The 25,506-nt window shown below is 39.4% G+C and overlaps 1 protein-coding gene and 2 long non-coding RNA genes across 4 annotated transcripts in view; 2 read left to right on the top strand and 1 right to left on the bottom strand.

Moving 5' to 3' along the window:
• Positions 1–25,506, top strand: part of Kdm3a (lysine demethylase 3A) — a 47,223-nt gene that overhangs the window by 934 nt on the left and 20,783 nt on the right. For both annotated transcript variants that reach the window (XM_048352541.1, XM_048352542.1), the window contains exons 3-10: positions 4,592–4,747; positions 5,780–5,890; positions 9,771–9,873; positions 11,676–11,800; positions 12,121–12,193; positions 12,331–12,419; positions 19,135–19,298; positions 21,213–21,733. In XM_048352541.1, coding sequence (XP_048208498.1) covers positions 4,592–4,747; positions 5,780–5,890; positions 9,771–9,873; positions 11,676–11,800; positions 12,121–12,193; positions 12,331–12,419; positions 19,135–19,298; positions 21,213–21,733 — 1,342 coding nt within the window. The remainder of the gene's footprint in view (positions 1–4,591; positions 4,748–5,779; positions 5,891–9,770; positions 9,874–11,675; positions 11,801–12,120; positions 12,194–12,330; positions 12,420–19,134; positions 19,299–21,212; positions 21,734–25,506) is intronic.
• Positions 9–25,097, bottom strand: LOC125356208. Its single transcript, XR_007211834.1, has 3 exons — positions 25,074–25,097; positions 7,772–7,780; positions 9–1,669 (listed from the first exon to the last, which is right to left on the bottom strand). It is a non-coding gene; the product is annotated as an uncharacterized LOC125356208 (long non-coding RNA).
• On the top strand, positions 7,920–8,424 carry LOC125356207. Its single transcript, XR_007211833.1, has 2 exons — positions 7,920–8,027; positions 8,063–8,424. It is a non-coding gene; the product is annotated as an uncharacterized LOC125356207 (long non-coding RNA).

The raw sequence follows: 25,506 nt of genomic DNA, 5'->3' as shown, positions 1-25,506 counted from the left end.
CGTCCCCTGGGCCTTGGCAGCCGGACATTTCGCAGTTACCTTGGTAACGCGACGATCGGCCCCCCTCCCTCTTTCTCTTTCCCTCTCTCTCTTTTTTTTTTTTCTTAAACGGCGATCAGAAAGTTGGCATCTGATCTGAAGGTGCACAAAACTAGACCTTGAAAGTCTTTGAAATGGTTGTGTAGAGCCGAGGTGTGTTTGGCCCAGAGCTCTTGGCTGCCTGCATTTAATAATGGGCTCAGGGTTGTTCAGACACGCTTCATTAATGCCAGCGCTGGGCCCTACTGGGACTGATTATTTCCCCAAAGGGAGGGCTATTGTTATTAGTAGTAGGTTGGACAGGTGGGTGACATTTGGAATCGTGAAGAATCGAAGACTAGGGACTGGAGGTGTTTTCAGAGATGATATTTTTCGGATTGGTTTTTCCTTACTTTCTTTACCAAACTTTTTTTTTCTTCTTCTTCTAACTTTTTGACTTATTAAAAATAGAGCGGAGAGGGAGGAGGTAAGTTTAGTTCGGCCTTTGAGGGTGGGTTAGAGCTGGAGTGGGTGGTTGGTTGGCTATAGATGGATTGGAGGGGTATGACCATATATGGAGGGCCAGGGTGGAGCTGTCCCGTATTTGTTGTATTGGAGGGATAGCTTTGAAATAGTGTACTTAGTATGTAGAGGAGAGAAAAGGAACAAGTGCCACCAGGGATTTTTAAAATCCGAGGTGCACTCCAGAACCTTTTCAGTTAGATCTTTTGAGAGAGGAATAAATTCGGATTGTACTTTCCAATAGAAGTATTGGTGTGAAAAGATTGTCTGGAAACAACCAGTGGGGAGCCATTGTGCCAACAAAGACTTCTTTGTGCAAAAATATCTGAAAAAAGATCTCTAACAAAGGCCCCAAAGTGATAACTTGAAGTAAGCTCTTCAGAAGAGCCTCGATTTCCACCCTAGTAATGTGTTTCAGGGTAGGGATCGCTACTTGCTCCTAATCTTTGCTTTTTCTTGAAAACTACTCAAAGGAAACAAGTTTTAGCATTGGGAGTGAAATAGTTGCTGCTTACTGGAACATTGTTCATTTGAACACTTTCAGAGTGACAGTGCATGCCAACGTCAGTATGAATCTGCAGGAGATTTGGGAAGACTAGATGTGATTATGGGTTTTTAGAGCGCCTATTCTGTGCCCTGTCTTCATGTTGAAAAGAAGGAGCCCTTAGCTTCATGCCAAGCATCATGTTGAGCACTCAACAGACACAATCTTACCTAATCCTTATAGCAGAGCTTGGGGTACTAAGTATTTATTGTCCCTATTTTGCAGATGAAAATACTTGGGGCTAGCAGGGCCACATCCCTGGGAATTAGTATAACCTGTCTTGTAACCCAGAAAGTTTTACTCCAGAGGCTGCCTTCTTAACTGTCATGCAGTATGAACCAAAGTTTCTGCCATAGCCTTCATTCCATTTATTCTACCAAGTCAGGTTTACCTCTTTATACAGCCAGTGTGCAAGGATAGCCAACCTACTTGCAGGCTAATGACCTTTCCACATAAAGTGGGCTTTGTGTTGTAATTTCAACCATATTTGTGGATTATTTCCCTTGCCAAGTATAAATTGCTGTAATATTTTGTTTTATTGGATTTAAATGGAAATGATATTTAAACTTTATAGTCTTCAGATTTCTGAATGATAACAAAAGATTAGAGGTTTTCTTCCTTTACAGTGTTGAGGATGGTTGGTTGGGTTTGGAGTTTAACAAGAGGTCCTTAACATGCATTCTTTTTCATCTCCATGTTCCGGCCCCTAACCTTTGGGGAGGGGGTGGTAACTTCATTTCAGAATGAGGAAATACTTTTAGGAAAAAGACTCTGGTGCAGACTTGCATAATTAGCTACTTGGTGATGGAAGGATGGTTTGCATGCTGGTGAGGCACCTGAAGACAGCTGACATTTCAAGAACAGTTTTGGTTTGATTAGAATTTTGCATCACCTGCAAACTTCATTCACAACTCAGCCCTGCTCTTTTCTTTCTAATCATGATTTATGGCTACATCTACTCTTGAAAACAGGATTTGTCACTGCATCCCTTGGTTGAGTATCAGGAGTAATTGGCTTCATCTTAGGTACCACGTTGTATTTAACAACAAAAAGGGAATTAAAAATTCATTTCACTTGTACTTGGTAAAATACAGGTAGGAATCAAGGAACTGAGATCATTTTTATGTCTAGATTTAGGGAAATAGAACTTTTTGGCGAATGGGGCTGTGATAAATATGAATAAAGAACTCAGGTAGTGTGCAACTGTTCTTTTGGTAGTCCAAATGTTCTTTTATTAGTCCAAATACAAGTCTGTCTAGACTGACTTCCTTAGTTAATAGTGAACATTAAGAGAAAGACTTCCGTAACAGTTACTTAGAAGACAAAGCAATAACACACACCCCCCCAAAAAATATCTGATACATGGTTACAAAGGAAAGGTTAAAGGAAAGATACAATAAGAATAATGATTAAATGAACAATATGTATCAGATTCCTTATTTAATCCTTATAAGTGTGGTAAGATACATTTTTAGTGTAGGAAATTGAGTCAGTGAATTAAATTGCTTGCCCAAGTTTGTCTCCTGGCCTGAAGAGGCTGGATTTTTAATACTCAGGTAGGTTAGAACACTTAATCTGACTAGCTTCTGTCTCTAGCATCTAGAATATTGCTTGACATGTAATGTGACCACAAATAAGATCTCTTCCTCTACTGTGAAGAAACAGTTTAGAAATAACCTATGGATGGGACAGTGGCATTTTCTACATTTAGAATAGCAGGTCTTCATAGATATGATTGTAAGGACCTACTCTTTCTACTTGAGGGTAAAGCAAGTTGCTTTGCTCACTGAGTTGGGATGCCCTCTCCCCAACTTGCTTATATAGGTCTTTATCGTCCTTTGTGCCTTTTCCTTGTATGTTTTGTTACTTTAGTCCTTCGGGGTATCTTTGGCAAATAGTCTTTATTCTCTACAATACACCATCTTTTTTTTTTTTAAACTATTGTTATCATTTGGATGCTTTGATCAATTCTTGCCTTTCATCCTATGCAATCAAAACAAATGCTAGTGGATTCTACTACTAGCAGGCTATGCAAAATTAGAAATTCGTAGCACAATGTAATACAGTAAAGCTGTACTTTGAGATTTTAGACAAGCGTATTATTTTGGTATAAGAAAACAATTAAGTTTTAATTTGTAAAATACTGTAACTAGTACTTTTTCATTGTACATCCTAGACATGAGGCAATACATTTAAAAACTTACAAACCATGCTATGTTCCTACTTTTGAACTTCGAAACATTTCCTTTGACATTTCTGATGGGTTTCATAATCCAATTTCATCTCAAAAGTGAAAGGCAATTGAAAGGTTTTGAGATTAGTTTGACTAGACAATAATTCATGTATCATAATACCTAGTTTGAACTGTCCAACATCTATTTAATTTCATATGTCAGTTAACTACAACTATGTACTAGAAAGAAAATGTAATAAAAACTTACTATAATTTTCAAGGGGATTTGTAGAGAGAAATTCATAAGAGAAGGCTTCTTTTAGGAAATGATTGTTGAATTCAGTTCTGACAGATTAGTGAAAGTTTCTAGTTAATAAGCTGAATGTTGAAAAGAGATGGGAATGACATTTCTGTGAAATTAATTGTGAACAGGTTTGATAGGTGATAGGTTAACCCTTAGAGCCCAAAATGAGAAGCCTTTTCGTAAAAGGAAGAATTTTACATAAAATGAAAAATGTGATTTTTTTCATATTGAATTTGAGGGAGTTTATTAAAATCTGTCAATACAGAAAAGCACTAAAGAACTAGAAAAAATTAAGGGGTAGCAGCATACTGATAAGAGTTAAGAAGAAAGATATTTTTGTGCGGAACAATTATTGCCTTAGGGTTTTGTGTAGTTTTTCTTTTTTTTTTAATATACTTACACAAATTGTAATTGTTATAACCAAAGGTATTTTGCCCATCAGAAGCAGAAAGCAGCATCACACTTAATTGGAAAATTAGTTTACTAGATGTAGCTCAGTGGTAGAGCACTAGTCTAGCATGCTAGAGCCTGAGTTCATCCCATGGGTGGAGAAACTAAGGTCGTTTTGCAAAAGTTTGGGTCATTAAGTAGTTTTTCTGTTTTAATAAATAAGTAGCTTTAGGTTCTCAAAATGGGTATTGAAAATTTGCTATATATTAGTCCTTGTGCTAAATCCTGTTATGAGAGGAATTCAAAGGCTGGAGGTGGGAGGATTGACACTTGAGTTTCTAAGTGGACTTGCTGTGTCAACAGAATTACTGTGTGATGCTCTTTGAGTGTACTCTTTGAGTTTTAAATTGATTTTCTAACAGACACATCTATACAAAACACTTCTTGGGTGTTTTATTTGTTAGAAACCCTGGGAGTCAAAGCTGGGTGCTAGTTCGTTATGTAGAAAAGTTAGGGAAGAGTAGGAGAACACCACACCAGATTTAAGCTTCCTCTAGAATAATAATGGTATAATTCAACTTCATTTGAATTTATCCATCTTTCTTAACTGTATCTGTTTGTTTCATTGTTGTTTATCTAGGTGTGTGTGGAGTTTGATGGGGAATCTTGGAGGAAGAGAAGATGGATAGAAGTCTATAGCCATTTAAGGAGAGCATTTTTAGTAGAACATAATTTGGTCTTGGCTGAGCGAAAGTCGCCTGAAATTTCTGAACGAATTACTCAGTGGCCTGCGATAGTGAGTAAAGATTGGGCTTTAATAAACTGATGAAGAGCATTTTATCCATTTTGGGGGAGATGGAAAATCTTTGTGACATGGGTGTATCTAGACCACAGGGAAACAATAGTCCACATGTCCAACAAAAAGGGCATCCAGAGTCTTTGGCTAGCTCTTCGGAGCTTTATGACCGGGGCAGGTCTCATAGCTTTCCAGGACCTTCTTCATTTGAAAAATAGGATGGAGGTAATTTGGGGTATGTCTAGGAAGATGTCAGAAACCAGTAGTCATATAAATTTAAGATCTACTTGGTTTGGCCCAGAAAGTGCTCTAAGAGTGAGTGGCCTAATCTACATTCCCAGTGTCTATTCAAAATCACAAGGATAGCTTCCCACTGGGATCCTCTGTGTGACAGCAATAGCCTGTATGGAACTGCATTGAAGCCATCATTATTACCCTTGAAGACTTCCTAGTTTTGATCTCATGATGCCTAAGGTTCCTACTGGCAAAAAAATTGAGAGACGCTTAAGTCAATATATGATCGTGCCTGTAAGGCATTGCAAGTCTGGTAAGTTTGAGGAAAAGAATAATCATTGTGTCTGGAAAGGACAAACCAGGATTTATGGAACATAAGTGAAGGTTTGAAGGAGGGACATTCAGGTAATACAGAGTTGGAAAGGTTGGAGATTTTTGAATGTTAGAGTTATGATTAAAGTTGTAGTTTGTACATTTTAAGTTTATTTTTTCCCAGTTTTTAAGAATCTTCTAAAGATAGCCCCATCTTCCCAGCAAAACATGTTTGTTTTTTAAGTGAAAACATGGATGTGTAGAGATGTATGTTAATGGGGCCCAAGTATGTATCTGGCTGAAATTACATCTAGATATACATAAAAATTATGTGATCTTCAGGCTGCATAATTGTTACAGATCCTTGCAGTAAAATCTTAATGACTTGTGTTACTTTATGTGTCTGTGTAAAATTGCCGGTTCTTGTTTTTCAGAATGATGCTGATAGCAGTTATGATGATGCCAAAATGTTTTGTTTTGTTTTAGATGTACAAATCTCTGTTGGACAAAGCTGGTTTGGGATCTGTAACTTCCGTTCGCTTCCTAGGAGATCAACAAAGTGTATTTCTTCCCAAAGACCTTTTAAAGCCCATACAGGTAAAAACAAAAAACCAGAAAAACAGGAACAGTATTAAACCATAAAAATAGCAATACAAATTTCTTAACATGAGAAGTAAATTTGTGTTGTCCATTTAGAGTTGAAAGGAAAAGAATATTGAAATTGGTGGTAGTGTATGTATGGAAACGTGTATAGGTGACAGGAAAATAAATTTTCGGAGTATGTGTATGTATAAGTTCACACAAACAGGCACATCTATATAGTCAACATGATTCATGGGTTTATGTTTGTGTATTTGTCTACTTGCTAAAGTACAGTTTTGATTGATTTACTTAGTAATGTAAGGGATTCTCAAGGCCTTCTGCTTGCAAGGCAGGCACTCTACTTGAGCTATACCTCCAGCTCTCTTTTGCACTGCTTATTTTCCAGGTGGGGTCTGGATTTATATTGAAGCTGCCCTACACTGTGAGATGCTTCCCTACTGTGATGACAGCCATTGAGCTTCCCCTGTGGGTTAACAGCCAGTACTAGGGTCTCATTCTTGTCTTGCTTACAGCTAGTTCTCTACCACTTGAGCTGGTCCAACATTTTGCTAGTTAATTGGGATGGAGTCCTAAGGACTTTATTGGCTATTCAGGTGGTTAAGGTCTGAGGATTATGGATTGTGGGCAGAGTCTCTATTAACTTAGAAGCAGTAAGGAGCCAGAACTGGAGGTGTGGCCTAAGTGGTAGAATACTAGTCTTGAGTGAGAAAGCTAAGGGACAGCACCTCTTAGCCCTGAGTTTAAGCTGTAGTATCAACATGAGGGCGGGGAAAAAGGACTTTTCTGTTTGGGCCAGCTTTGAATCTTGATCCTCAGATCTCAGCCTTCTGCGTAGCTAGGATTATAGACATGAACCACTGAGCAACTGGGTAGTTTTACAAACTTGTGTGCCCAGTCTGGTCTCAAACCCTGTTCCTCTGATCGCCACTTCCCAAATAGCGAGGATTACAGGCTTTCCTGCACATCCAGCCAAGTTTAAATGTAACTAAGACTGATGCGTGGGGTGGCTAACCCACTTTTGTAGTCATGGTACGGAGCAACAGTCTGAGTTGCCTAACACAGATTTCCAGCAGAACTCAAGGTAAATGCACTTCTACCTTGTGTTTACTTCTCACTATAAACACACATCATTTTTCAGCTTATTTATTGCCACAGTTCTGTATTGCATGTGTGATTTTACTGGTATGTGTGTGTGTTTGTGTGTGTGATTTTACTATTTAAAGTGACCTCCAAAGAAGGATTGAAGTGTGCTGTTTGGTGTTCATAAGTGCTAGCAAGCTGTGTTAGATAAGTGAGTTACAGTGTTTTGGGCCATGATTTTAAGGGGGATGAATCAGTGCAAGGCATCCTTAAACAACAGAAAACAAAGTGGTTATGTATTGATAGTTGATGAAACTGGCCAGAGGCTCCCAGGCCCCTGTGTATCTCCTAAGTATAGTTTTTCAGTATTTTGCTAGTTCAGTATTTTTTTGCAGCTTTATAGAACATAGCTAAGAATAGTGACATTTGACTGTACACATATATATTCTTTCCAGTTAGCTTGGAAAACACCTTAACAGTGTTTATGCTCTTGGGTCTCTTGATTTATATATGGCTCAGGAAGATATTGGGAGAGAATCACTACCTCCAAAATAGTATTGGTTAGTGTTGGTTTTGTAGTAATACTCATCTTTTAAATATTACTTACAATAATTATTAAATCTCCTTACCAACTTGTGATTTGTTCAGATCCGTCTTACACCTGTAACATGTAGAATCATTAAATCTCCCTATATGCTGAAAGATAAGTTTTGTGAAGTAGTTATTGAAATGCTGAATCTTTGTTGGAAAGCCCAACACACTGGCTTTGTCTTATCTATTTGCATTCACTTTTACTTATTTATCCTTGTATCACATGAACTTTGTTTTGTAGCATTTGTATAACTGGAAAATGAAGGATTTTTTTTACCTAAGTTAGATTTGGATAAAAGTTATCTCCATATGTTAAGTAGGTATGTTGATGGTTTTTCTGCCTTAAATGGTAGGAAAATTTGCTCTTATGGACCAAGAACATATTGCAATGTTGTGGAAGTTTTTACTTTACTGAGTAATGTTTATTTCTTAGCATTATTTCAGTGTTTACATTTTTCATGTGTCCAAGCTTTGCAGTTAAGGTAGAATTCTTAGTTTTGTTTTCTGTCGTTGAAAAAGAAAAATCTAGGTTAGTGTAATTTTTTATTTTTCTGCGGAAGGAGCAATATGAGCTATCAGCTTGAATTTTGTGTAATACTAATGTGTAATTGAGTGCTTTACTTAAAAGAGTGGTGAAAGTTCTCTCTAGGCTGCTTCTGTATGAAAAGCCATGTTGGAAGATGTGACTGTCCTGTAGGATGCTTGCTCTGAGTAATGTAGATAACCTCTGAAAAAATCATTTGGCATATACAAAAGTTGGAATTGAAACTCTTGATTTGCCTTTAGATTGCATTTGATTCAAGTATATGGGCAGGAGAAAAGACAAGGTGTCTAGTATCTGACCATACGAACCCTAACACTTATAGACAAGCTAGAGTTCTCCTTGATTAAAGAATCCTGTGAAGTACTCTCCATTAATATATTGTTTCATCTTGTAGGAGTATCCAGTGAAAACTTTTTTAAACCGTTGCAGGAATGAATGAAGGAGAAAACCCCCACAAATTCATGCATGACCCATTCTGAGAACTTGGAGTTTTTAATGGAAACTCTAGGTCTATCTGCTGTTGCTTGGCTAAAGAAATGCATTTTTCAACCATGATTGCCCCTCTCTAAGAGACTAGGTTTTTTTCATTCCTAATGGGTGAACCATTCTTGGCCACTGTATAACCATTTCACAGTGGCAGGAAAGCGTGGAGTCCTCCTATTGGAACATTACTGTTTAAGCTGTTTTTCTTTGCCCTCATAGAATTTGGGTTTGGCAGGTTATTTCTATTGACAGTTTCTGTATACATTTATCATAACTGGGTGTGCACACAAAACCAGAAGACTGTGGAATACTGCCAGGAGTGGAGCTGCTGCCAAGAACTGAGTGTTTCACAACTTGCTTACTCTGAAGCCTTAGCTATTCATTCACATTTTCTGTTTGTGCCATCTTCCTTACCTTTTGTAAAGAAGAAGGCTTTTGGAATACTAGTTAGGTTAAATGAAGTTGTATGAAGTAAATTGTTAAAAATAATTTCCACAGGGCTGGGAATATGGCCTAGTGGAAAGAGTGCTTGCCTTGTATACATGAAGCCCTGGGTTCGATTCTTCAGCACCACATATATAGAAAAGGCCAGAAGTGGTTCTGTGGCTCAAGTGGTAGAGTGCTAGCCTTGAGCAGTGAGAAGCCAGGGACAGTGCTCAGGCCCTGAGTTCAAGCCCCAGGACTGGCAAAAATAAATAAGTAAAATAAAAAGCGTATGTATATTTAAAAAAATAATAATTTCCACAAATTGACTGTATACACCTGCCTTTCCTGTGCCTCATTGCTCTGTCTTTGGCCTCCTGGACTTGAATATGTGGCTTTTTTCATCCTTTGTGTTTGGGAAGTAACACATGCATGCGCGTGTGCGTGTGCGTGCGTGTGTTACTTTGGATTTATCAGTTTTAGTAGTTTAGTTAGTGTTCCTGTTATTTTCCACAAAAAGATTCATCATGCTTAAAAGTATGCTTTGAAATTCTCCTTAGTGTTTCTCATGTTCCTAATTCAGAGTGGCTTGCTTTTCTAGTCTGCCTAAATGCCCTACGGGTTCTGACTTTTCAACCTACTGTGTTGCATAGCTGGGTGCCATCAAATGGCTGATGTTCTTTTTACATATTTCCAAACGTTCAAAACATGAATTATAACACAGTTTCTTACAACGATCTTTGATTTTTACAGGATGTAAATAGTCTTCGGCTTTCCCTTACTGATAATCAGATCATCAGTAAAGAATTCCAAGCTTTGATTGTAAAACATTTAGATGAAAGCCATCTTCTACAAGGTATGTGTCTTGTTGGTTTATAGTTAACGGTTGACCACTGTTTATTAGAAGATTGTTTTTGTTTGTTTGTTTTAAGTGCTAGAAATTAGAAATTTCTTGCTAAAAAGTAAAAAATGTAAAACAGCGATTACTTAGTTGCTTTTTCCAGATGACTTGCAGGACTTAGTTCATCTAAAACCTCTGAAATTTGAAAAGTTCAGAAGTAAAACTAAAAAAATAAAAGTAGATATTTTAAAAACATATGTACACTTTAACATGGAATTTCACTCTTATAAAATTGGTATGATCGCATTTTAAAGCCAGTCTGGTCAGGATCAGGTTAGGGTCAGGAAGTCGGTGAGATTCTCTATCTCTACTTAACCAACAAAAAGTAGAGCTATGATAGCTCAAGTGGGAGAGCCTTAGCCCTGAGCAAAAAGGTTGAGGGATAACACCCAGGCCTGAGTTTAAGCCCTTGGACAGGCACCAAAAGAAAGTGGTAGTCTGGGGATATGGCCTAGTAGCAAGAGTGCTTGCCTCGTATACATGAGGCCCTGGGTTCAATTCCCCAGCACCACATATACAGAAAATGGCCAGAAGTGGTGCTGTGGCTCAAGTGGCAGAGTGCTAGCCTTGAGCAAAACGAAGCAAGGGACAGTGCTCAGGCCCTGAGTCCAAGCCCCAGGACTGGCAAAAAAAAAAAAGAAAGTGGTAAGGCATTTGTTTAGTAATCTGTATCCTATTTACTGTTACTGAATTTCTCAGTTTCATAATCCTTTATTTTTTGGTTGTGGATCTTTGATCTCAGGGCCTGGGAGCTGTTCTGCTCAAGGCTAGTGTTCTACCACTTTGAGCCATGGCTGTACATCCAGTTTTCTGGAGTTAAGACTTTACCTTACTGCTGTTAGGTTACTGGAACTATGACAGGCAGGCTTTGAACCACAGTCCTCAGATCTCAGCCTCCTGAGTAGCTAGGTTTATAGGTGTGAGTCACCAGGGCCCAGCTTCATAGTCATTTTTTAAAGTCACTCTTAGCATTTTTCTTGGGATTCAAATTCTCTATTTCTGAAACTACATAGTACAATGGGTTTTTGATGAATTGCTTTGAATACCTGAATGCATCTTGGTCTGATTCCAGACCATGCTAGAATAAATGTATTGCCATTGTAAGATAAATCTATAGGAAATGGAGTTTTAAAATAAAGTTGGGTTTCTCCTAGCTTTGCAGAAATGTCTGTTTTTCTTGTTTTTTGTTGTTGTCGTTGTTGGCTACAGGGTTTGAACTCAGGTCCTGGGTACCATCCCAGAGCTTTTCTGCTCAAAATTAGTGCTCCACCATTTTGAGCCACTCTGGTAGGTTGGAGTTAAGAGTCTCATGGACTGTTCTGCCTAGAAGGCGTTGAACTGCAGTCCTCAGATCTCAGCCTCCTCAGTAGCTAGGACTGTATGCATGAGCCACCAGTACCTGGCTAGGAAAGGTCTGTCTGATGTTAAATTGTTTATTTAAAAAATTTTAATGTAGGGCTGGGAATATGGCCTATGGCAAGAGTGCTTGCCTCGTATACATGAAGCCCCTAGATTCGATTCCTCAGCACCACATAGAAAAGGCCTGTGGCTCAAGTGGCAGAGTGCTATCCTTGAGCAACAAGAAGCCAGGGACAGTGCTCAGGCCTTGCCTGAGTTCAAGCCCCAGGACTGGCAAAAAAAAAAAAAAAGTTCACTTTTGTCTACTGCATTAAAAAAATGTGAGGAGTAGCTTTTCCTCCATTTTGATGCTTGTAGGAAATAATGCAAATGACTCTAAGAACTTTTTTCTTTTTTAGGTGATAAGAACTTGGTTGGTTCAGAAGTAAAAATCTATAGCTTGGACCCATCTACTCAGTGGTTTTCAGCAACTGTTGTAAATGGCAACCCAGCATCTAAAACTCTTCAAGTCAACTGTGAAGAGGTAAAGACAATAACCTGCATGTAAGATCATTTACAGGGCAACATAACTATACCAAACATGTGATGTGTGTGTACTGAATCCTTACTTATTTTATAAAATGTTAATGCAGAAGTAGAAATGATTAATAACTAGGGGTAGAGGGTGGGGATGATAGTCAGGAGTTCCTGGTTCAATCCTTAGTGCCTTTGGTACCCTTCCCTCCAAAATGAAGTTAATACAACTGTTTTAAAGGGGTTTTATAAGGTGTCCTATTGTGTTACTGGAACTAATTTGTAATATATTTCTAAGTGTTTACTTTTCCAATGTCTTTTATTTTTAAGATTCCAGCACTGAAAATTGTTGATCCAGCACTGATTCATGTCGAAGTTGTGCATGATAACTTTGTGTCATGTGGTGAGATATGTTTTTGATTAAACTGTTTCTGTATCTTCTTTTCTCTCGCATGTAGATGATTAAACTGTTTCTGTATCTTCTTTTCTCTCGCATGTAGAGCAACAGGGGAGCAACTTAACTCTTTGTATATATTGTAGGTAATTCTACAAGAATTGGAGGTGTCAAACGCAAGTCTTCTGAGAATAATGGAACCTTGGTTTCCAAACAAGTAAAGTCTTGCTCTGAGGTAACCATGACCTATTTTTGAACTTGTTGAAGTTTTCTTTAATACTGCATGGCCAGTCTTTGGAGTATTTGTATAAACTGTTTGTTCTGCTCATCTGTGCTGTCCTGTCAGCTTTTTTATTGTAAGTTCCAGATCTTGGCCATAATTTCTACACTCAAGCAGATGGAGATAATATAAATCTACTTTACTTTTTTTTTTTTTTTGTAAAAGATTCATTTTTTGGCATTTGATGGAAATTCCCAGGTGTGACAGTTTTACCATATGGGGGTGGTTTTAAAGGTAAATTAAGTTGTGTAATAGGTTGCTTATTGAAATAGGACCTTAATTCTCTCCATAATAGTTTCTTTCCTTGATCATTTATGATTAGGTAGGTTTATCTTTGGCTCAGAAAAATGTAGGCTTCTCTGGATGCCATATAGGTTCTGTTGCCAGATTTCATCTTCTGAAATGGTTCATATTTGGACCAGGAAACTTCAGTTTCTCCTTTTGTCATTAAGATGTATTACACTACAAGTAATTTTTACAGCATAGGAATCCAGAATTGCTAGGAGTACACAGAGAAGAGTGTTGCAATACCCTTTACGATGCTCTGCTCATGGTTAGAGTTTAGAATTTTAAAGTTGACTATGATATTGATATGGCTATTGATAGCATTTGAGATGGAACCTTGAGGTCTGGGAGTGCAGGGCAAGAAGAAACAAGGTGTAGGCCAAGAACAATAAATTAAGGTTCTAGATGAAGGCTAGGAAAGACTACAGTATTGACTAGAACCAAAGAAATCACTGTGCTACACAAAGGTGAGAATCTGTATAGCTAGCAGAGCTGAGCCTTTTGTCTATGTAGGCAACAGGAACTTTGACTCTTCACCCGAGGAGTTGATTAACCTTGTGAATATTAACCAAGGTGTCTAGAGTCTCTGTCTTCCCTTTCAGGGCCATAGGGTTGACCTCTTTCTTAGGTGAGGGCTCAGGTTCAGGAGAGAATGAAGAAGTTATTATGGAAATTAGTACTATTTCCTCTTACTTTTGCCTTAATATGCATTATAATTCCAAACACATCCATCCAAGGAACCAGAAAAAATTGGCATTTACTATATGCTGTATATTTGATCTTGGAGACTAAGAGGTTATCTAGAATTCCTGTCTCAAAGCACCTATAGTCTAGAGAGGAAGGCACACTCGTGGAAATTTACAAACTCTGAGGGGCGCCCTGGGCAGGGACTGTGCAGCAGGTGCCTTGGGTAGTAGCTCTTAGAAAGAGAACGTTTATTGAGTACAGTTGTTCCAGTGTGTATAGGACAACATGGAAAGAGAGATACACACAATCAGAAGTGGAAAATAAGTCTGGGTTGATATTGGAGATAGGTGTGTGGGGTTGTAGGGGAGTGTTTAGGGTTTAAGTTCAGGAGATTTGAGCTTTATGGATAATGGATGATGGAAGGAGGTGGGAAGCAAGGATACTGATTAGGTTAGGGGGATTGTCCATCCTTATCAATGAACCTTAATTGAGGCAGTGTGCTAAAGGGATGGAGAGCTATTTACAGAAGGAAACACTAACTTGGCTTGATAGAAGAGTAGACCAAACTCAGTGTCTGCCCATAGAACACAATAATTTTGGCTTTGGAAGCTCAGAGTCATATACATGGTCAGGCGATCATTAGTATATTGAGTAGTCTCCTAGTATAAAAAAGTGCTGAGCTGTGGGAGGTGGGGATAGCTGTTCTAGAAGGAAACTGAGAGTAAAGCTCCAGGGAAATAACATATTATGGACTGTAAAAGAATGTGGAGCAAGTGATTTAATACTTAGGCTCCGAGAAGAGGCTTCCAGGTAATCCGTTGTTGTTAGAAACTGAGAAAGTAGGTAAGTTTTGATAGTAGAGAAATTGTTATCAATCTATAGGCTAGAGGCCAGTAAAGGCCAGTTTGGTTAAGTGTTTTCCTATTGTGGAAAACGCATCAATGTAAATAGTTGGGGTGATGAAAGGAGAATTGCGTGACATTGGGTTGGGTTGGGAAGGGTCAGGAAGTGGGCATACTTGTTTGCCTGGTGGAGGAATCAACCTGAGATGCTGATAGAAGTAAGGTCTTGGGGGAGGTGCCATTTCTTCGAAGTGTTGAAGTTATCATTGATGGGAAAGGTTATGGAGCAGGTACATTTATAAATCCTTTAAGGAATTACTTGTGAAGTGTGATACATACATACGTGATCCCCCTGTGTGATTCAGCACTCTTAAGTTGAGGGAGCATGTTTTTTAAAAACAAAAATCTCTCTCAGCATGGTCATATTGTCCATGCTTAAAAGTTTGTGTGCGATTGAACTGATTGTTTGCCATTAGAAGAATAAGCCTAAACTTGGGCCTGGATATTAATTTATAACTGCATTGAAATTGAGAACTAGAATTTCATATTTTATTTTAAAAGAAATTGGAGGTAATGGATTTTTTTACCTGGTTATTGCAAGTTTTACAATCTTGGTATTGTTTTCAAATTTTTAGTTAATCTAGGAAAGTACAATAAAGACAAGAAATACACTTTTAATTGTACATCTCAGACACTCTTGATATTTTGGAACGTTTTTCCTCTTTCATTTTTCTCCTATATGATGGAGGCCTGGTTCTTTTTTGTTTGCTTGCTTATAGCCTCCATCCCCTTGTGAATCTTTTCCCTGTCAGCGTTCGTTTTCAGTCTGGGTGATTCTTGTAGTCAGGCGAGTTGTGGCAACACTGGCCTGGCCTAGATCTTAAGAGGACTGAAGAGGTAAAGGAAGGTACCAGGGATATGCGGTGTGGTGAAAGTGTGGGAAGAAGGACACTTAGTATAAAGATGAGTGAAAGGTGAGTATAGTAACACACATAGTACTATTCTCTCTGTGTGTGCACTTCCCAGACATGTTGGGCTGGTTTAGTTTTAGAGTGGACTTGTAGGAGTTTGGAAATAGGTAGGCAAGATTCTTGTGAACAGCCAATCTTGTTTGCCAGTGAATCTGGCTCCTTGAAGGTCTTCTGTGCCTAGCAGACTATTCCTCAGAGTTATGACATTGCTTGCTTAATTGGGAAGAGTCTGCTGAGGAATGTGAGCCAGCAGTGACCTTTTTAGAATACTGTCATACACTCAATTATATTATCTCCATCTGCTGGCAGGGAGGAACTATTGCCATGACTGGTATAGAAGACCTTCAGGGAAACTCTCCAGGTAAGAAGAAACTTTGCCCTTATCCAGTCATAGGACAGTACAGAAGTATGTGCACTTCAAGATGGGTTTGGGAACCAGGAGTCCTGTTCCTGTTGAACAGTCTTAGGAATATTGTAGGGCACTTAAAAAGCACTCCTAAGTTAGACTAAGTCTGTCACATGGTGACCTAACAGTTTCTTTGCTGTTTTTCTTCTAAAATTTAGGGTTGAAGGATGTGGCTCAAGTGGTAGAGTGCTGCCTAGTAACTGCAGAGCCCCTAGTTCAAACCCCATATCATGAAAAAAGAAAAAAACAAGAGAATAGTTTGTCTCTAAAATTTTATTGTGTGCCAAGCACTGTTGTAGAACACACCCTTTGAAGTTATACTGTATTACTCTTTAGAGCGGTCATTAATAGGCTACCAACAGTCCAGAGACTGAACTCAAACCAAGGGCTGACACGAGGATCTATTGCTCTTGCCCACTGTGGCATTATCACAACTGTCCCCAAACCTTCCTTCCTCCATCTCTCCTCCTAATGAATATTTATTGAATATTTAATATGTGGGAGACAGTGATCTACAGTGCTGGAGTATTACTGCTGCCTGTTTCTTCAGGTGACTGAATAAGTAAGATTTATTTATAGCTACTTAGCAATATGAAGTATTAAGTGCATTCATGTACTTATCTCATTAGATTTGTGTATGTGCATGCATGAGTTCTGGGGCTTGAACGTAGGGCCTGGGTGCTATATCCTTCAGCTTTTTTGCTCAAGGCTAGCACTCTACCACTTGAATAATAGCTCCACTTTTGACTTTTTGATGGTTAATTGAAGTTAAGTTGTCTCAGGGACTTTCTTGCCTGGGCTGGCTTCAAATCACGAACCTCAGATCTCAGCTTCCTGAGTAGCTAGGATTACAGGTCTGAGCTACCAGCTAGCTAGCTTCACTGGTTTTATTGAACATCTGCCATATATATGTATATCTGAATGATGAGTTCAGGCAGTAGGTTCAGGAGCAGGACCTCTGCGTTGCATTGTGAGGAGACAGAGTGTAAAAAGACACTTTCATAGTGTGACAAGTGCTGTGAAAGTGCTAGGAAAATGAGAGTAAGGGAGTGGCTTACTTTGGAACCAAGTTGGAAAACTTGAAAGTGAGTGGATTGAACTAGCCAGTCCATGGAAATTGTTCAGGCACAGGGAATAGCAAGTACAAAGGCCAATCTAGAAAGTTCAGTCTTCTTTCAAGAGAGGAAGCCAGTGTCGTTGGTATACTATGATTAAGTGAGGGGGTTGGGTGGCAGGGAGAATTAGAGGAGAGAGGTGGCTTCAGAATGGGGCCACATGGGATTCTAGGAGGCAGTGGAATGTCGTGGTCTTACTTGAGTTATGTTTTATAATGGTTGCTCTGTCTTAGAATATATTTTGAATAGGAAGTAGAGGACTAGAAAGAACGGAAGTCAGGCTAATTAGGACATCTGTCACTTAGAAGATGGTTGGGGTGGTATGAAAAGAAAAATGAACAGCTTCAAAGAATGCATACTTTGAAAATAGAGGCAGAATTTATTGCTGTGTATTGGTTTTGCTTGCGAAATGAGTGATGGAGAGTTTATTTGAGCAGCTCCATGGACGTTGTGGAGAGTAAACATTTATACATAGGTTGTGATCTAAAATAGAAATGTTTCCCTTAGGAGAATAATAGAAGGAAAAAAATAGTGTATCAACTATAAACATTTGAAGTACAGAGTGTGTGGGAAGAAAGTTGTTTGGTAAAAGGAAACCTTGATGAAGCATTTTTGTAATGGTTTTGCAGTTTAACTTTGGGAGACAAACTTCAGGTGATTGTCACCTGAGGAATGTAAACTAGTATTATTAAAGGGACTTTTTTTTAATGATAAACTTCTTTAAAGGATTAGGAATAAACTTCTTTAAAGGGTAAATTTCTTTAAAGGATTAGGAAGCTGGCTCAGGTAAAGTTGACATATCCAGGATATAGCCCACCCCCACCCCCTGTGTAAACAACCAAACAAAAATATAAAACAAAACAAAAAACATAGACCTTCTGAAGAGAACGCTAAAGTAATATATAACCAGAATTAGATTGACAAAAAAATGTGCAATATGTGATCATATCAGTATTTAAAAATAGTTTTAATGCTGGACATTGTAGAACCCAACTGTATTCCCAGCTGACCAAGAGATGCAGAATGGAGAATTGCCATTCAGAGGCCAGCCTGGGTACTGAGCCCGTCTCAGAAGATGGGCATGCCTGTGGTCTAAACTAGCTAGGAGGGGAGGGAGACTGGACCACAGTGGAAGGCCAGCCTTGATAGAGCCTGATATCCGAATTGGAAAGCACAGAGGACCATATGTCTCCACATAGGCAAAACTAGTGTCCAGATGTCATGCTTTAAGACTTGATGTAACTTTTCTGTTACATTTTCAAAGTTAATTAGCCAAAAGATGGGAGAACTTTTATGATTCTCTTAAGTTTAGATGTGGTGGCAAGGCAGATACAAAGGGCAGTTGTGATAGGAGATGCCTTGAGCAAGGCATATTACCTAAGCCTAGGTGAAGAGTTTGAGAGAGATGGGTAGATTGATTGCACATGGCTCCGCCAGGTAGAAAAGGTAACTCTTCATGGTGGAAAGTTTTACTTTTGTAGATAGTATAAACTGGTAAAGAGATGGATCCAATACTTAATTTTTGTGAAAAGGGAAGAGGAAAGATGTTCGTCTTTGTCCCATAGGCCTGTCATGACGTAATATTTTCTCAGCGTGGGATGACCCTTATGACTTGGTGAGCCACACAAGAGCAAGAGCCATGTCCTTAATCTTTACTGCATTGCAAACGCTTACTGTGGCACACAGTAGTAGGTACCACTGCCCACAAGAGCCTTACGTGGTCTGGTCTCCTGCCAGTCTACACAGTAAGTGTGTGCTGGGTACTCAAGCTATGTCAAAATGAATGCATGCAAAGCTGCCACCATTGAAACTGCCCCTTACAAGTTACAAGTTCACACCTGGGCATTGCATTATTTACAGTGATTGTCTCATGTCTGTGTTCTTTGCGGCATAATGACGAGTCTGTAAAAAGATCAACTTTTGGGGCTGGGGATATGGCCTAGTGGCAAGGGTGCTCGCCTCATATACAGGAGGTTCTAGGTTCAATTCCCCAGCACCACATATACAGAAAATGGCCAGAAGTGGCGCTGTGGCTCAAGTGACAGAGTGCTAGCCTTGAGCAAAAAGAAGCCAGGGACAGTGCTCAGGCCCTGAGTCCAAGGCCCAGGACTGGCCAAAAAAAAAAAGATCAACTTGTGATTTTTGATTTAGAAACATTTTACATTTTGTCAAAAAGTAGAGTGTATTCGTACAAACTTCACTATATGAGTCTTCATAGCTTATCACTTGTTTAATTATGCAAGTCTTTATATATTGCACTTGTTTCGTATTAAATCAAGGACATGTCCTTGAATTTCACAAGCACTTCATACTTGCCCATCAAGGGACTTTGCTTTTAATGTCTGTTCGTTTGGTGTCTTGTAGGCCTCTCCTAATGTGTGTCCTGTTCAGTCTGTGCCTACACCAGTGTTTAAGGACATCCTGCTCGGCTGCACCGCAGCGACTCCACCTAGTAAGGACCCAAGGCAGCAGAGCACTCCCCAGGCCGCCAACTCACCGCCCAACCTAGGAGCAAAAATTCCTCAAGGGTGAGTCTTGCTTTCTAATACGTAATCATCACCATCATCTTAGGAAATCATCATAATGATTGTATTTTACTCATGGCTGATTGTCGCTATTTCAGATTGGTCAGGGAAGTTTTTGTTCGTTTGTTTTTTGGTAGGAGTTCCTAAGAGATACAAAGTGAGGAAGACAGAGAAGGAGCAATGTAGAAAACAGTATAGAAAGAAGCAAAGGGCACATGCTTTCTTGACTGGCTGATACTCTTAACATCTGGAGCCTAGTCTGTGTTCAGGAAGAGGGAGACCGAGATGAGGGGGGGGTGTTGTAACAGGGATGGTGAATAGATGAATTGACTCCAAGTACAGGTAGGAAGTGTGGCAGAAGAGGAGATTCTAGGAAGAGAAGAAGCAGTAACTGCTCTAGTTTGAAAGTGCTGAAAGCAAGTAAGAAATGGGAAGTTTTAACTAGGGAGAAAGGGAAGAAGCTCTTAATGGAGGGGTGAATCAGATGTGTTTCTGGAGAGCGATGGCTGAGCACGAGGGTTCCCTAGGAACAAGTGGGCGGGCTGTGTGGGAGGGTGGAGGGTGGTGATAGTGGACACCGCATCCAGACATGAAGCATCAATCCTAGTACCGGAGAACAAAAGCAAAGATTGTGAAGTTCTGTGGGATCAAATACTGGCTTAGAAGTAGGTAAAAAGAAATAGAATAGAATTAAAAGCTCTAGGATAAATTTTAGAGAAACAACATTCTTCCTGCATATCCCTAATAAGATGTGAGAGGAAATACTGTGTACAAGCTCTTCTACTTGCTTTGAGCCCTGCCAACTCCTGGCTGCATGTTATTCATAAAGGGACAAGATTTTTGCTGCTGCTGGTTTGTAGTAGTTTGGTGATGTGTTTGTTTTGTTTTTGTTTCTGTTTTTAGGGGGGCCAGTCGTGGAGCTTGAACTCTGGGCTTGGGCACTGTCATTGAACTCCTTTTCGCTCAAGGCTAATGCTCTACCACTTGAGCCATAGAGCCACTTTCAGCTTTTTCTGAGTAGTTAATTAGAGAGAAGAGTCTCACAGACTTTTCCTGCCCGAGCTGGCTTCAAACTGTAATCCTCTGATAGCAGCCTCTGAGGAGCTAGGATGATAAGCTTGAGCCATCTCCTAGCATAAGAAGCCGTCGTTACCTGGCTCATATTTTTCATACACAGGTATCTGGACATATTTTCCCACTGTGAAATGGAATTGGCAAGGCTTGAGAACAAGAATACTAGTTATATTTTTTAGTCTAATTTTTGTTATATAAAAAAAGTTAGTTCACCAAAAAAGAAACTTATAATTAGCTTTGACTTTTAATTTTGACACTTTGAAACTCACACTGTGCTTCTTAGTTGCTAAGTATATTTTGGGGGTTCCTGTGACATTGTTCATTTTTGTGGGAAAGCCACAATTCATTATGCCAAAATTTTTTTTTATCATAAGCAGTTTTTCCTTTCATGCTGGTTGAGTATGAGAAGCAGTCTGTAACTGCCATTACTGCATGAGAAGGAAATACCTTTGTCTCTGTCTTTGTCTGTGTCTCCCCTTCCCTCCCTTCCTCATTTCTCCCTATTTTAGTCGGTTACACTAAAATAAGTTCTTGCTAAAACTTTTTTGTCAGTCGTGGGGCTTGTACTCAGGGCCTGAGTGTTGTCCCTGAGCTCTTTTTCCTCAAGGCTAATGCTCTACCACTTTGAGCCACAGCTCCACTTCTGGTTTTCTGGTGGTTAATTGGAGATAAGAGTGTCAGAAACTTTTCTTTGGCTGGCTTTTTGAACTGCGATCTTCCTCAGTAGATTACAGACATGAGCCTGGCTTCAAACTTTGTCTTTAAGGAGAGTGAAACAAATTACTTTTGGATGTGAGAGAGAAATGAGACCTAGATGCTACTTTTCCTTGTTCTGTTTTTCAGATGTCACAAGCAATGTTTACCAGGAGAACGTTCTTCGTGTCTCAACACAAAACCCGAGATACTGAGAACAAAACCAGATGTCGTCTGCAAAGCAGGATTGCTCTCTTCAAAGTCTTCTCAGGTTGAAACTGCAGAGCCGAAAATTCTGAGTGAGCCCAAAAGTAGCTTTATTCAGCCTAAGACAAACTCTGATCGTGAGAACAGATTGGAATCTGTTCCACATCCATTGACTGGCCTTCCTACGGAGTGCTTACCTACTAAGGCTTCCTCTAAAGCCGAGTTGGAAATTGCCAGTACCCCCGAACTGCAGAAGCACTTACAACATGCACCTTCTACGTCAGATGGCCTTTCAAACAAGCCAGAAGTGAAAGCCAGTGTTAATAGTGATAGCCCTAACTGTTGTGCAGAAAAAAAGATAGTACCTTCAACTTTCAGTTGCCGGTCACAAAATTTAAAGGAAACATCAGTAAAAGTAGATAATGAAAGCTGTTGTACAAGAAGTAACAGTAAAACTCAGAATGGTGAGTGTTTCTAAAAACCTCAATTGGTGGGATAAGATACATACACAATAGGATTTTTGTTTGTTTGTTTTTTGTGATATTAGAGTTTGAACTCAGGACTCCACACTAGCTTGCCGTTCTTGCTCAGCTGGTGTTCTACCACTTGAACCACGTTTCCAGCTTGGATTTTAATTTGTTAACTGGAGATGGAATGTCCTAAACTTTTCTGCCTGGGCTTGCTTTGAGCCATGATCCTTCAATCTCAGCCTCCTGAGTTGTTAGAATTATAGGCCTGAGCCATTGATGCCTGGCCAACATTTCTTGTCTTATGATTAAACATCTGAAAATGATTTTGTAGAAAGAAGTTCAAAGAAGTTGTATTACATAAATGAATTAGTGTCCTGTGAATTAGTGCAATGCCTACTAACATTTTAAAGTTTGAAAGGATTCCAACATGTGCATTTACTTTATGATTTGGTTCCTGTTATGTGGGTAACTGGGTTTCCAGTTGTTTATTGTATTTTGAAACAATCTGAAGTGATCTGGTGATTGCATTATAGCTATCACTGTCTCTTTGTAACATCCATGTTGGAGTGGAGGCGCTGGCACCTTATGCTTATACAAATAGTTTATATGAAAAATGTTTTTTGCTGGTTCTGAGACTGGAACTCGGGGCCTGGGCACTATTCTTCAGCTCCTTTTTGCTTAAGACTAGCGCTCTACCACGTGAGCCACAGTGCCATTTCTGGCTTTTTCTGTGATTAATTGGAGATAAGAGTCGCATAGACTTTCCTACCTGGGCTGGCTTTGAATTGTGATCCTCAGATCTCAGCCTCCTGAGTAGCCAGGGTTATAGGCGAGACCTGTAAAGACTTCAAATCTCTTAGGAAGAGGTAGAGAGGGGGCTGGAGGTAGCTCAGGTAGAGCATCTGCTGAACAAGATGGTCAAGCGAATGCCTTTTTGGAGAACTTGGAGCACGCTCACACCTCAGTTCAAAAGAGTTGCATCATTACTTTGAAAAAGGGGACCTTGGGTTAGTGATGTTAAAGAGAGAGCTGCTGTAACAAGCCAAGTCTTCCTTTAAAGGGAGGTCTTGCTACACTCAACTATTACAAATGTAACCCTCTTCTTTTACAGAAGTTGATCCATCGTGTTTCAGACTACCTGTTGAGCAACCCTAATTCAAAAGTGTAAAATCCTCTATAGTTTCCTTCCAGGGCCCAACACCTCCACACCTGGCCTTAGGTGGTAGCTTGCACTGAAAATGTTGACAAAGATACTGTTTGATAACTGAATTGTCAGCTATGTGGCGAAATTAGTTTGGATTTGAAGTTTGTTTTTTTTAAAGTAGAAAACAATGAAATCCCCACCAAAAATCAAAACCCTGTTCTGTCAGATTATAGAAGGAGCACATCCAAACTAGGTACAGGTACGGGCTAATTGGACGTGGGAGCATTTTTAGTTGGAAGAATGGAAAGAGGACTTTATTTGCCTAGAGATTTTCTTAACCCAGCATCTTCATTCTTGAGGCTTAAGTTAACTAATATAGCTATTAAGTTTGCATAAAATGAACTGAATAAGATGATTATATTGTTCCTCATGAGTTTCTCCAAAAGAAAATCATTATTGTAACTGTGTATCATCAGTTCTATTTATTTCTTTTTAAGTCATTGGCGTTGGCACTAAGCTATAAAATGATTGATCTCACAAATGAGATTTCTCAATCATTTTAATTGTCTCAAATCAGTTTGTATGGAATAGCAGTCAAAAAGATAAGAACTTGACTGGTATACTAGTGAGTCCTAGAGTCCAACTTTGTCTTAGTATGTGCAGTCATTCTAGCTTTACAAGATGCCATCATTTCAAAGGAAATACCTAGTCACACATGCCCATCTCGTGTGTCCTGCCACCTGTGGTGACTGGCCAAGGAATGAAACTGGTACAGAAAACTTGATTCGAGAAGGTTCTGTTCTTGCTCCACCTCGGCTAGAAAGCTTTAAAAGCCAGTTATTGTCAAGCAGCTTAGATGAACGGCTTTTTGAAGTGGGCTCCACTCTGAATTGAGAGAATTATTGATGGGATCAATGTTTTTCTCCTCACCAGAAAGCTACATTTTAGGCAGTTCAACCTGTGTATCGCTACGTATTTCTTCCTTATGGGGGATTAGAACACATAGATTGTTAGATTCTTCCTGTAATCTGTGGAAACCTGGTCCACCTATTGAAAGTTATGTCTGGGTTTTTTTATCCAAGACCAAAACTAGAACTCGGTACCTGATGCTTTCACTCATTGGCTGTTGCTCTGCCCCTGAGCCACACCTCCAACCTGGACAGTATTGCCTTTTAATATCACTAGTTAAAATTCCTCTCTGAACTAATGTCTTTTTTCTGATTTGTCCTTTTACTCTAACTGGATAAAAATGATTTAATAAGAAATAAAAGACTGAACATGGTTTAGCATTTTATCATGTGCTGAATCCTGCTTTTAGAAAGAGGAAAAATTAGACCACCTCCAAGGTAATTACTCATACTCATTTCATATGAAACTACTTCCATTTGGGATCTTCAAATTTTCTCTAAAACTAGACTTTCTCATATGTCACAGCTGGTGGTTCCCCAGAAGTTAATTTTTTTGGGTGTTGGGGTGGGGAGCAGGGGTGGTAGTATTTTTTGTTTCCTTTTTTTTTTCCTTGTTGGTCTTGGGGCTTGAACTCCAGGCCTGGGCGCCGTCCCTGAGCTTTTTTCCTCAAGGCTAGTGCTCAGCCATGTTGAGCCACTGTGCCACTTCTGGTTTTCTGGTGGATGATTGGAGATGAGTGTGTCACCTACTTTCCTGCCTCAAGCAGGCTTTGAACCTTGATCCTCTTACTTCAGCCATGAGTAGCCACGATTACAGGCATTGAAAGGACTGGGTTTTTGTTTTTTCTTTGTGCTTAACAGTCTACTTCCCTCAGCTCCATTAGACCCAGAGGAAAGGTCTTTTCGGTTTTCTGTGAATTATTTCTTTAGGGTCTTGGCTTACGGCTAGATTCCGTTTCTATATTCAGTAAACACAGCAATTGCTTTTTCCTGCAACATCTCTACCTTTAGAAGCCCTGCTAACATTTTCTTTATAGTTCTCATACCAAAGTTAAGGGCTGGGAATATTGCCTAGTGGTAAAGTGCTCGCCTCGTATACATGAAAGCCCTGGGTTCAATTCCCCAGCACCACATATGTAGAAAATGGCCAGAAGTGGCAGAGTGCTAGCCTTGAGCATAAAGAAGCCATGGGACAGTGCTACAGTGCTCAGGCCCTGAGTCCACGCCCCAGGACTGGCAACAAAAACAAAATTGTAAGTTAAAATTTAAAACCCAAGTTTACTTATTTTGTTTTTAGCCAGTCCTGACTGGGACATTTTTGTAGAGGAAATTGAAGCATGTCTCTATGGTTCAGGAGGCGTGTAGACGATAATTCTTACTTTACAGACCAAGGGGGTGGGGGTGTACAGGAAACCTTTTGGGGTTGTACATTTAGAATGGTTAGCTTTGTTTATGGGGTACTTTATAGAGAACATACCTAAGCTGTCTTTTTGAGTATGAATATGGAAAAACCAATATCCACAAAGTCAGATATCTCTGTAGAGGAGAGTTTGGAAAAGTCTTCTGGATGTGTTTCACATCAGGACTTGGGAGTAGCAATATATACTAACCTGAAATTGTGAATGGCTGTTGAACTTGGGGTTATAGTTCGCCATATGGATTGACCAAACGAGACTTTTTAAGGGGACCAAACTTTGCCGGTTTCTCTGATAATT

The sequence above is a fragment of the Perognathus longimembris genome, chromosome 8 (genome assembly GCF_023159225.1).
Source record: "Perognathus longimembris pacificus isolate PPM17 chromosome 8, ASM2315922v1, whole genome shotgun sequence".
NCBI classification, from domain to species: domain Eukaryota; kingdom Metazoa; phylum Chordata; class Mammalia; order Rodentia; family Heteromyidae; genus Perognathus; species Perognathus longimembris.
Note: the sequence above shows the minus strand (reverse complement) of the source record. Positions and strands in the feature narration are given on the sequence as shown.